General features: G+C 38.1%; 2 protein-coding genes across 2 annotated transcripts; one reads left to right on the forward strand and one right to left on the reverse strand.

The window, feature by feature from the left end:
• Positions 1-1,364: 1,364 nt before the first annotated feature.
• Positions 1,365-2,636, reverse strand: LOC148298971 (H/ACA ribonucleoprotein complex subunit DKC1-like). Its single transcript, XM_088276484.1, is given in 2 exon segments — positions 1,365-2,225; positions 2,539-2,636. Coding segments are annotated over 2 exon segments (882 nt in total). The 3' UTR covers positions 1,365-1,441.
• An 8,279-nt stretch (positions 2,637-10,915) lies between these two features.
• On the forward strand, positions 10,916-12,277 carry LOC148298972 (uncharacterized). Its single transcript, XM_088276483.1, has one exon. The coding sequence runs from the start codon at positions 11,709-11,711 to the stop codon at positions 12,183-12,185; it is 477 nt and encodes a 158-aa protein (XP_088132609.1). The 5' UTR covers positions 10,916-11,708; the 3' UTR covers positions 12,186-12,277.
• Positions 12,278-13,180: the final 903 nt, after the last annotated feature.

Here is a 13,180-nt window from a genome sequence, read left to right on the forward strand (position 1 = left end):
CAGCGATCTTGTTGAGTATATGTACTCTGGTGAATGTTGTGTGTTGGTGCTGTGTGTTTCTGAAGCTGCTGAAAAAAGTGACCCAATCGAAATATGGAAAGAAATGATTGGGCCCATGGACCCATAACAAGCTAAAAAATCAGCGCCCAACAGTCTGCGAGCAAAGTATGGCACATCTGTTATTAAAAATTAATTCTTTGGAAGCGATACCCTCATCGACGCCAACAAATAGCGAAAAATATTCAATTTCCGCATTCCACAAAAGGCCCCATAGTTCTTCGATGATCCCTACAAACTAACACTCAGTTCTATTAAACAGTTTCTTCACCCTCCCAACCTGTAACATGTATGCCTCACCTAAAGAATGGATATCCTTGCTATATACGGCCCTGCAGTGAATTGGCACAGTATTTAGCAATGTTTTTGCGTAAAATGCAAGACGATAGTACGGTAATACTCTCAAAAACTGAAACAAATCTCAAAAAAGAAAGTGTTAAAGATTTTAAAGTAATCGGATATTCGGCAGATATACGAGTAAATATGCCCTAAATGCCAATAACATTGCAATGGGTACACCCATTTGGTTGGTGGCCGAGAAATGCAGCACATACTGACCGACAACTAGATAAAGTAGCTGATCGTTGAAGTGAACAAGAAAGAGCTCATAGAAATGCTCACGATCGAGAAAGGATCAACGGCCAAGATCATGATCGAAACAATTCCGATAAAAGAACCCAAGTAAATTCAATATAACATGCATTTCTTCGAGCTGCTGATGCAACAAATCGAGTCAGACTACTACGAAAGATACGATTTCACCGAGCTGCAAAACCTCCTCCTCGAAGATAGAAGGATTAGGGTCACTTATTGGACAGCCAAGCTGACCAGCAAGTCGGTTGATAGGTTTCCCCCTGTGACATCTCTCGATAACACCCTCACTGTCGAGCAATTGCGAAACCCAAAAAGCCCATTTTTTACATTAAATCGGAAGCTCCCGCTCCCCGTGATGATCAAGACTTAATAAATTAAACATGTCCCCCTGATGTTTAGCCCGAGCATTGTCGATAAGCCTAAACTGTTCCAAATGGAGGAGAATTTGGTGACTGAAAAACTGATGCATAGAAACCTGACCAAGGTTGTGACTGTTGGGATGAAGAGCATGGCCATTAAGGAAGCGGTGACCCTGTTGAGACCATATAACGAAGGGAGACACGGCGATTGGGACAACTATAGTTCACTTAAGGGAAATAGCATCAAAGGGGAAGTCGGGGGCCAGTACATGGATTCATTTTTGAATTCTTGATAATGCTGACAATAATGATAGTGATTGATCAATGCTTAAATAAATGCGAAATCAATGCTTCACTAAGTTATTATCTTCTTCGTTGTTGTAGTAGACTAGATAATCTTGTGGGGTTTGAACATTAGGCTTTCCATTCTTTTACAGCTTGCCTGACTTGATCAACACTTGTTTTCGCTTGGCTCTGGGGCCTTCCTTCCATTTCCTGGGGTAGGTATCTCTGTCCATGATCACCCTTTTAATTTTGCTGACTGCTCCATGGTCGCATGACCCGATTTAAGATGTTGTCATTTGCGAAATTCCAATTGCGACTGCTTCACCCTTCGTTGACATAATCACGATTTCATCACCTGTGTTAATCTAATTGTCATATCTGAGGACCCCAGGGATCATCAATTTGGCCCCATAGCAGACTGCATTAATGGAGGAGTCCTTAATAATAATCCTTTTCAAGTTTGTCAACATGATTTCCAAAGGAAGGACAACTCTTCTGAGATAAGTTTCATCTTTGAAATTATCATATCTCCACTTCGCATCCAATATGTCGTGCATCGTTACTAAGAAATTGTTTTCAGTCATATTTCCACTTCTTATTCTTCGAAGTTCTTACATGTGCCCTCCAACTCCCAATAAAAGGCCAATATGCACACATAGAGTCCTGACATATGTTCCAGCTTCGCAAGAAACTCTGAATACTCCGAGCCTCTTTTCTTGATCGTAGTCTAAGAGTTCGGATTCGTAGATTGTTCGAATCCTCAATTATCTTTTGACTGCTGAAATTTCTGGAGGTTTCTGAAATAAGCTGCCAGTGAGAGTCTTCAGCACATTCTTTAAAGCTGTTTCAGACTAGATTGAGCCATGCAACCTGACGATGCCAACATACTATTTACCCGCAGATTGCTGTGATTTCACTAAACGTGTTGCTCTACAGTTAAAAATACTCGTACCTGTCAATACAAACCAGCAGACAGCCTGTGACCTTGGGATCGAGTGTTCCAGAGTGACCAGTTTTTTCAACTCCTAAGATTTTCTTGACCCAAGCAACAACTTCATGGGAACTAGGATTTGAGGGTTTATCGAGATTAATGATACCATATTTTAAATATTCTTTTAATGTGCGTTTCAAAGGGGTTGAGCCGAAAGGAATAGGCGTATAGTGTGAACTTCTGATATTCATCTTTTAATAGTTCTTGAGTAAAAGCGGCCATTCACTGCTATTCATTTTTGATCCTCCCTACTCTGGTTTGACAACGTGCTCTTGGTCGCAGACTGAATCCTCCTCTTCCATCTCGACTTCCTTAAGTTTTCTTTGCTTTTTTTCTTTAGATTTAGCCATCTGTTGAAATAATAATTAAATATAATGATAAAGATTAAATATAAACCTATGATGATTAACTTAGTATGCTTTTTCTTTTTCTCTTCGGTAATTCCGTTTTGTATTGCTCTCGCCTCCTTTTTACTTCTTTTTATTTCGTTCGCTTTTTGCATGCATTCTTTAGCTACTTTGGTTTCTTTTTGAGTTACTTTAATTGATTGATTGATCTTTGCTTTTGTAATTTTTGTTGTACGAACTGCAACTCTCTGCTAGTAAGAATATCTTGTGGTCTTTTTATTCTTAGATGCCACTGTAACTCTTTTGGTACTTATTTGAAGCCACAATAATGGTCCTTTCTACAAAATGCTCATAATAAATATTTGTGGCTCTCCTATATTTCAATCTGTGTACTATTTTCCCAAGAGCCAAATAATTTAGTTCATAATTATGGATGATAGCTCACTTTCCTGATCCTTTGGCCTTCGGTTATTAATACTATTATTAAAAATAATTTCTATGTACTGCTCCATGATTTCAATTGTTTATCTGAATCCATCACCTCAAATACAAATTAATTTGCATATTTTAGAAAACCATAAGAAACAAATCGAATTCTCAGTTTAATTTGACATCGCAGAGTTATTGATTAGCTGATTAGATTCGATTATAAGTCGTCAATGGTATATCTATTTAATTTATAATGACAGATATCGTAATAAACCAACATTGTTAGTTATTCATTTAGTAAGTAAGTATTTATAATTCAACTTTGATGAGATCAATAAAAAGAACAATAGAACAATACAACGACGAGTGTATACATTTAGAATACCAATAGATTTATCGTTAATCTAGTTATTACAGCAATTAATCGATAATAGGAGAATCTAGAGTATGACCAATAGATTTTAGAGTGTGAGCAAGAATGAGAATTGAATAATTGTTATTATATTGTTAATATAATGGTAATATCGGATGTGACCATGATTGTCAACAATATATTTATAAACAGATCATTAGTTTAGATTTTAATCATGAGGTTACTACGAAGTTCAAATTTCAGCTTCAAGACTAGTGTTTACAACAACTTAGATCTATCGCATTAGAAAAGCTTTGACGTACAACAATGCATTAGTGCAGCCATCCAAATTATAGGTGAATCTCTGTAAAACATTGAAGCCATTACCGCCATTCAAAGCATAATCCTTGGGATTCGGCTTCAATTAAACCGATCACATACTAACTGTCTAATCCAAAAAAGGAGTATGGGGCCAGCCTCGCATTTAAGCAATGAAGCCGATTCCAATACATCCATTTAACTCTACCCTGCATTACGGAGTGCAATGCTTTGAAGGAATGAAGGCCTACAAAAACGATAAAGGATAAATTAGGCTATTTCGACCCGATTGCAACATGATGAGATTAAAACGATCTTCAAAGCGTATATCTCTGCCAGATTTCGATGGCAACGATCTTCTGAAGTGTATTGAAGAGCTTGTACGTATTTAATCAAGGTGGATTCCTTCAATATCAGAGTTTAGTCTCTATTTGAGACCCTTGCACATTTCCACTTAAAACTCGCTAGGTGTGAAAGCTCCAGGGTCTTCAAGACTTATGGTAATGGCTTCGCCTGTTGGCCCTTATTATTCAAATGGGTTCCAACCAGTATCTTTGGCATGCTCTTAAAAATTTATCCGCTCTGCCCCTGGCGGCACAGGAGCGTTTAAAATCGGAGGGTATAACAATAACTATATTCAGAAACTACGGTCCGACTCTTGCATTTACTAACCAAATTTTAAGCGAAGGTCACCAACAAGCCTTATGGCTCAAAGGCAACTAAATAAATGAAGCGGGAGCATCAAACATATTCTTTGTATTCAAAGAACCCAACGGTGCAATTGAAATCGCTACTCCACTCCTAGAGGATTTGATTCTGCCTGGAGTATCCCGAGATTCCATCCTCGTATGAAATTCAATCTAATATAGAGACTCTGCCATTCAAAATCTGAGTATATTGTTCGAGAGAGAATAATCACAATTGATTAGGTCATCGAAAGAAATCAGAATGGCACTTTACTCGAAGCATTCGGTGCAGGGACCGCAGTGATAGTCGGCTCAATTAAAAACATTCATTACGCTGGAAAGAACTATGCAATTAACATCGACCCTAAGCTGAATGCTGGCAAGATCACGGCTTCCATTCGATCGTAGCTACTTGACATCCAGGAAGGAAGAGCTGTGGACCCATTCGGATGGTCTAGAAAACTGAATTGATTGCAAGATTTCATAACATCGATCATAGCATTTATACAAAAAGCAAATGCTATAATTATTACAATCTGTTATACATTCTTAATGACAGAGAGGAGTAAATATGCTTCGCATGGGGTCTTTATTAAAAAAATAAACGAGCAATGTTTGGGGAAACGACAAAAGACCCCATTGTCAGTGATCAACCCACTACCATCAGCCAAGCCTCGAAAAGTGCATCAAGATCAGACGACCTCATAGATGAAGGTCAATTCGAAAACCTTTGATGCCAAATTCAAGTTTCAAGAGCCCATCGAAATTAAGCCAGTGCCAGCATAATTAGTGCAACCATTTCTCTACATCTAAAAAGTTCTAAAAGCCAAGACGATGGCTCAAGTCGATAGCGAAAATAAAAACATGGTCCCTTTTGTCACTTCTAAAATCGGAGTCTCAAAAAGGAAAAACACCAATACTCACAAAGTCTAGCAAGTGACTGTGCCAGATGGGTATCGCAACATCTTTGAGTATGAAACTGATAAAAGGAATGTTGCCAACCGACTATTTCAAAAAATGATGTAGGCATAGATTGAGAATGTCAAGGATCTTTATAATTTGTGGAATAAGAACCCTCACAGGAAGTTCGGCACAGACATTGACATATAAGAGTTAGAGTTCGTTGAGTTTATTAAGTAATTGATTCCTTCTAAAGTGTCGACAAGCCATATCAAGCGTTTCTTTGACTTGTATAAAAATAAGCAGCAAAACAAAAATGCCAACAACAACAACAACAACAACAGCAACAAGTAATCTCTGAATTTCATTAAGCCTACATTATCAATAAGATCATTTGCCTTCAACTATTCCAAATTTAAAAAGGCCTAAACTGAAATCGCAAATATAATGTCAGAGAAAGCCTCGAAAGACCGCTATAAGTAGATAAAATTATTTGTAAAAGAGTTTCTGAGCGTATATCCATCACTCAAGACCGCAATGCAAGGAATCAAATCATACTAGTAGGCTTTAAGGCAGCATTTCAAGCGAATCTATAATCGTATACAATCCCTTGCAGACTAAATATCACAACTGCGGTAGGAATTAGCAAAGCCAATCCATTAAATATGATAAGGTGAAGAAGTAGGAACTCGAGAGCAATGTGGCGAAATACGAGCAAGAGAATAGCAGATTATATGATAGCTGACTGACGATTACCACTGGTTTGTTGAAGCCTATGAAAATGCAATTGTCAAAAGCCATGATCTCTTCTTTACGAAAAGAACAGTGACAAACTTGCTCCAACCAATTATTGATCGAAACCCGTATATTACTCGGGACTTAGTCAGCGAATAAATTGAAAGAGCAAGAGAGCGGAAATAGGCATACTTATAAACTTTGAGTGCATCGTCGTGGAAATCGATGGTGATAAGAAGAATATTATTGAGGATGTGTTTACTCTCAGTGATATCGTGTCAATTATTGAGGCAAAGAGGAGAAGGGGGATACTGCATGGCCATGACCTCTAGTTGACAATATCCTCAATGAAGAAGCTCATCAAATAAATCAAAAGACAATTCTTAATAAAAAACAACCTAACAATCGATAATCTCGAAGCATTCCCCGCAGATCAGGAAATCCCCCTCTCAATTCTGCACATATGCTTCGAAATGTAATGCACCAAAGTCCTGTTCAAGAATCGAATTTGGAACTAATTGTTGCAAATGCTCCCCGAACGCACAACTCTCTCGCAATTACATCAATTGGCAATAGATAGTAACACATGTATGTAATACTTAAAAAAATATTTCACCAAATTGGACGAACGAGCAAAAACTTAACTCAACAAATCGAAATAGATCTCAATTGCTGTCGAAAATGCGTATAATTAAAACTTTGGGGAGTACGCAATATTGATTAATAAAGTCTGCAATCGGCTAGACTATTATGTGGAAGGATTAGATGAGGAAGAGGCCGAACAGAAGAAAATCCTCTAAAGATAGAGGAAAAAGAAAAGAGTAGGTTTTGCGGATGTTGTCGACAGCCAGCTTGCTGTTGATAGAGGCGAGTAGCATGACCTCTAATAAAAAATGCAAGAAGAAAGAATGGATCGGATGGTAGATTCAATGCTCAAAATGATTCATCAGCCGGACCTTAGCTCGAATTCAGAACTACTCAGCCATGTTTATAACCAGGCTCATAACAATAGAGCTCAAGTAGCGAGCCCAGCTGAGAATTTGAGTATGCTCAAGACTTTGGCCAGGTCCTACTTCGAACCAGAAGCCATGAATACAAATGCATTTGATATTAGGTTTTATGAGAAAATGAAAGAATAGTAGAATAGGGGAAACCAAGGGAGCAATGAATAGTTTATTGAGTTGGGGACATCAATGCTGCTGCAGGGCGCCCCAAAAGTCGAATAAATCTAAGGTAAATAGCAGGACCCTCTCAGAATTTCGAGATTCCTACTCAAAACCATAGATCACAGCTTGAAATAATCACAGCAAAATGTAAAGGAGAAACACTTCCAGCAAGATATCAACGAGGGAGTTTCGAGCAACTACTATCGGCAAAAGATCAAACTCGAAAACAAGCCGACCGCATACGACAGTGAAGGCAAAAGCAAATACTCGGTACTGTTGCCTGTAGGCTATTACTAGTCGTACATTGCAGGAGACAATGTGCCTGATGAATAAAAATGGTACTTACGCCCTCATCACGTCGAAACCCTAACCGAAAACCCACTATCCAAGAAAGATAACATCATCAACACAGGGTATCAGAGCAAACTATAAAAGATAGGCCCGAAAAAAAGACCTGACGAATTCGTGATTGAAGCCAATGTGAAACGAAAGTAAGATTTAATAAACTCCTTGGAAGAGAGACTTCTTTCACTCAAGAAATAAATCGGGAACGCGCAACGAGGCAGTGATGTCAAGCATCATGCGAAAGTGCCAACAAGCATGCTCAACAACTATTACTAAAAAATAATAGAAGGCAAATAAGACAAGTAGCTTGAGTAAGCAGCATACGAAGGTGTCCTCTATGACCTTCGTCGCAAAGAGAGACAGCTTCTTAACTAGTATCGTACCAAATAAACAAACTAAGTCGGATAGGCAAATGCCAAATGGTGGGAAAGGAAAGATAAAAGCTTCAACCACTAACTCAAGAAAGATCGCGAGTTAATGGCCGACAGTGGAAAACACAGATAGTATGTTGAGAAGCTAAAGAATAATGAGATCTATTGATAGTCTGATTGAACATATGAACTCATTTTTATAGTAAGGCTCAAGAATACATATGCTTAGAATTATCTCGATTCATAGATGCAAATTTGTGCCTGTTTGTATGATATGGATTTTATTAACATTATAACAATTAAAATAAGGGTCAGCAAACTTCACTTCACTTTTTTGCCTAATATTTGATTTCTGCTCGTTACCAAGGTGATCTTTCGTTTGCTATTGTTGTGTGCATGAGCATTGGTGTTACGTGCGTTTGATTAGGTATCATAGTATTATTCATGTATAGCTTTGTTCAGAATTTTGCTTATTTTTCTTTTGTTTCCTATTCCTCCGATGCGAGGACTCCCTATCTTTACAGGGTCATACGTCAATTAGTTGACTCTTCCGTACTAATATGATAAACTTTATGAGTAAAAGCTATGTGGTTTGATTGACATTTGCCTTGTTTCGCCATTCAATTTAGGTTTGCTATGTAAATTCTGAACTGACGCATTCCTTTAAGGGTTTGCTCTCAATTGCACATTATTGCGACATTGCTATGCATAAGCAGCTTAAGGGGATCTGAAGTTTCTGGTGATCATTGGGGAAGAAGGAGCGCTTCTTGGGCTTGTCAGCATTCTCTGGCTGGATTTCTCAAATGAAGGATTTATCTTAATGTGAATGTCAGGCTTTCGAAACAGTTGCTGATTAACGGGCGTCTTCGATGCAGTATAATAATGTGATTCATCATATTTCTGGATGGTAGATGACAAGTTTTATTTATTCTTAGGAAGGCTGAGATTTGGAAGCAATACTCGGTTCGGACTCTTGGGTTGTAAATTTTAAAATTCATCGAACTGTCTGCTTGCTTGTTTATGAACCTTATCTTTGCTCGCTGTTTGAATTATATGTGGTCCATAAGATCCATACGCCTTATGGTTGATCTGCGCTGAACAAGGTATCTCTACCTTATGGCTTATTTTTGCTGCTGGGTGAGTGACTTGAGTTGCGTAGATGTGCTGAGTTGTGTAATGATTGTTCAGATATTCTTTTGGGGAAAAAGAGTTAGTCTTTTATTATTATCGATATGGGGTATTAACAATAAATCTTACTGGACTGTTCGCGCGAGGTGGATGGTTATTACGGAGAGGAGAGTATGTGGATTGGTAGTAACTGATAGGCCTGTCATAAGTTTGATAAGTAGGCTGAGATGGCGATTGACATCCCGAAACAGGTCTATTGTTATAGTATGTAATGCCTTCTGACACTTTCTTCGTTTCTTTATTAAGATTAAAGCAGTTGTCATTATTGCTTTACTTTTTATTAATTAATTAATCGCTGAATATTTAGCTGGAGATGACCCTTGAATTTTCCAACAACTCCATCATTTGAAACGAAGAGGTACTCAAAATGGGTTATATGTCCGCAGTCATCATATGAATATTGTGATCTTTGTTCCCAACATTCTATATTATACTAATATCGGCACAATATTCCACTTATAGCAGTGAATCTGCACTTTCAGTTCCAATTACATCAACTTCAATTCGACTGAGCTGCTTCATTTTTTAATTTTGATTTAGCCTGACTATTAATCTGTTGCTTCCTGCAATAGATTTAGAAATATCGATCAAGTGCCTCTAAACTCTGATCTTGTTGAGGAAGTCCTATTTGAATCCATGTAATGATATTCTTCCATATTTGGGTAATGACTGGCTTGTTGTGGGTGTGTCTATCATTCTATGCGAGCCATAGGGGTACCGCTGTTATTTTATTTATTAGTGCTAGAATTGTATGTTGCGATTGGAACTGCTTTAATCTATAGGGGAGAAATGCCAATTCTTTTTGGAGGATTCAGGCCATGAGTCTTCGCTGAGTACAAACTATAACTATTCATGGGAAGGTTGGTAGTCTTATGGATTAAACTATTACATTGTAGTCATTCTGGTACCGACCATTAATTGGAAAACTTACTTCTTTAGGAGTTTTACTTTTGTGGACATTTTATCAACGATTTTGAGTGCGAGTTTCAGCATATTCTATGGTATGAAGGCTGAAATCTAAAGTTGTTTGTACTGATTGGAGCTCAGTACGTCATCCTGTATGCAATTTGCATAGTATGATTATTATCGGATGCTCTGAAGAGGGCCCTGGCTCACATATTCTGATTCATAGAGCAAAATCTCGCCCAGCGTCTCTTTCACGTTATTGTCATTATAAGTATTTTGGTGGTTGCCATCGTAGCTATAGGTTATGCGGCCATTGCTTGTATTGTAAGCCAATGGCTCTATAAAATGGGTCTTCAGCCGAGAATTCGCTTAAAATCCCGAAATATGCATTTATAGTTCTTATTCTAAATTGTATTGAATATTGAGACTGGTATAATAATTTTAAAATGTTTCTAGATCAATGTAGGTCAAATTTATAACAACCATACTCTTTGAAATTGGTGTTGTTGCTGGAGATGAAGATAAAAGTATGGAGTAACTTATTATTTATAATAGCCTAATTCGCTTACTTTATTTAAAGTAATCGAATAAATATATAGCCATTTATAGCCATATATACTCAATTCGAATTCTGTAGTATTTAGTATTACATTGATATAATTACTCAGATATGTTCCATTCATACATAAGTTATGAGATTTCAAGATAATTCAATTATTTGTGATTTTAAATGAATCGTGGAGGACCAAGACAGCCAGCAGGAACAGGAGGAAATAGAGGAAACCCTTCCAGGCCCACCCCTGCCAGCAACCAGCCTGCAAGAGGTAATGAAGGCAGGCATATTCCGAGATAGTTTAAGTACTTTCTAAATATACTCAAGGGAACAGTTTTTAAAGAAATTACAATTCTGCTCGACTCCACTCGACTTCAACGATGATACCAAGCACACCAAAGAGAAAGCAGACCGTCAAGCTCATCTCCAATAATTCAATGATTATCTAGCGGATCAGAATTGTATGGCTACTGTGATCATTCCACATCTCGACCTTGTCATTAGCATGATAGAAAAGAATATTTTCAGGCCGTTGCCAGTTCTAAAAAAAGCAGGCCTGCCGGGAGAAGGTGTTGGCATGTAAGAGTAGTAAAATCTGGTTGATCCGGCATGGCTGCATCTTCAACCGGTTTATTAATTCTTCCTACAGCTTATTGTGAACGAGGGAGCGGAGGTTAAATCCTTGAAGGTCCATATTACTCCTTCGTTCATCCAGGAATTTTTGGAATTGTTCGACTCTGAGTAGCCAAGAGAGAGGGAATACCTAAAGAATATTCTGCACCGATTGTATGCCAAGCTAGTCCCAAGAAGAAAAATGATCAGAAAAGCCATCAATGACTGCTTTTATAGTTTGATCCATGAGACTTTCAAGTTCAACGGGGCTTCTGAACTTCTGGACATATTGGCCAGCATCATTTCAGGCTTCGCTGTCCCCCTCCGAGAAGAACACATTATCTTCTTCAAGAATGTCATTATTCCCCTGCACAAAGTCCAGACTTGTCACCTCTTCCATGAGCATTTGATGAGATGTTCGATGTTGTTCTTGGCAAAGGACCCCTCTCTCGGTCTCTTCCTCTTGGACGGATTGCTCAAGTATTGGCCATTTGCAAACTCACCCAAATAAGTCATGTTCATCTCAGAGCTTATTGAGGTCTTAGAAACTTGCGAAGTTAGCAAACTTGAACCATACATCCCACGGGTCTTCAAGAGACTGGTGAAGTGCATTTCTGGTCTTCATTTGCAAGTTGCCGATCGTGCGATGTGCTTCTTCGAAAACGATTATTTCTTGAACATTTTGAAGACTTACAAGTCTTATACCTTCCCGCTCCTCGTGCCCATTATCTGCTATATGGCAGACACTCATTGGCACAAAGTCCTCCAAGAGTCCCTCAACGCCCTCAAATCCATCCTCAAAGAAATCGATTCTCAGGCATTTGACAAGGCCATGGAGAAGAAAGAGCAGAATAAGATATATATGGCAATCTTCGACCCTAAGCAAGTTAAGAAAGAGAAGGCCAAAAACGAAGAGAAATGGAAACAGCTCTTGAAGATGGCGCAACAAAAGAATCCAAACTTGAAGGACCCAGTGCTTCCCTACTCTTAGGGCCACGTTGTCGGAGACTTCAATGGAATTAGTAACGGTAATGTGAACATTGCATGATTATTCTCAACATAAATCGCAAATTATTCCACAAACCCATTCCATATTAATCTGCCTATTAATGCAACAACAAACTAAATAAATATAATCATTTTTGAGCCCGCAGTATTTCAGTCTTTCTGAAGCTCAAGGATATTTTAATCTCCTCGTATCTCTTGAAGAGCTATTCTACTTCTCCCGTTTTGTTTGTAAAGTTTACCTTTTCGATCATACGATAAGCTTTTTCAGTATACTATCCGGCTTTGTTTGCTTTAATTGTTCTATTTTTGGAACTCTTGTTCAATTCGGAGTTGCTGAGATAATAGGCCAGTTTGCCGAATTCTGCATATTTCCATCCGTAGTAATAAGGTATTTATTACTCCTCATTTGTTATTCGATACCACTTTGGGACATTCTAAAGGAAGTCCTTCAATAGTATGTATGCTTACTCGTAGAGCTGATACTGCTGTGGGCTCTACGCTTCCGAAGATTGGGCTTATTCCAGACACTTCATATATACATTAGTGAGTAATTGTTCAAATATTGGATTCAAATAGGAATATAGTTTTTTAAGCGCGAAGAAGCTTTTCTTTTTTTAGGGATAGCTGTTGCTAGTTTAGATAAGTTCGACGTGCTTTTTGGCGGCTGAAAGTGTTTTATCATATAATTACTAGCTCAGAATATATGAGCACTGTTGGCATTTAATTGCATGATTAGTATTTAATGATTGTTGCTCTTTAGTTTATGAGTCTCTGCCTTCGTTACTCTATTCTTTTTCGACTTTTTATCTCTATTATTTGGATGTTTATGTTAAGTTCTGGTTTGAATTCGATTTCTATTTCTATTTGGGCTCAATCAGCCCACCTTCAATGAGCTACTTTTAGCTAATTTGCTTATAGCCTTCCCTTCGGAATCTGCTTTAGCCACACTGACTGCAGAGAAGATAGAAAATCGACCAG

This window comes from Brachycentrus maculatus, unplaced genomic scaffold (assembly GCF_059751285.1).
Source record: "Brachycentrus maculatus isolate JH-2025_06_01 unplaced genomic scaffold, ASM5975128v1 h1tg001467l, whole genome shotgun sequence".
Classification (NCBI taxonomy): Eukaryota; Metazoa; Arthropoda; class Insecta; order Trichoptera; family Brachycentridae; genus Brachycentrus; species Brachycentrus maculatus.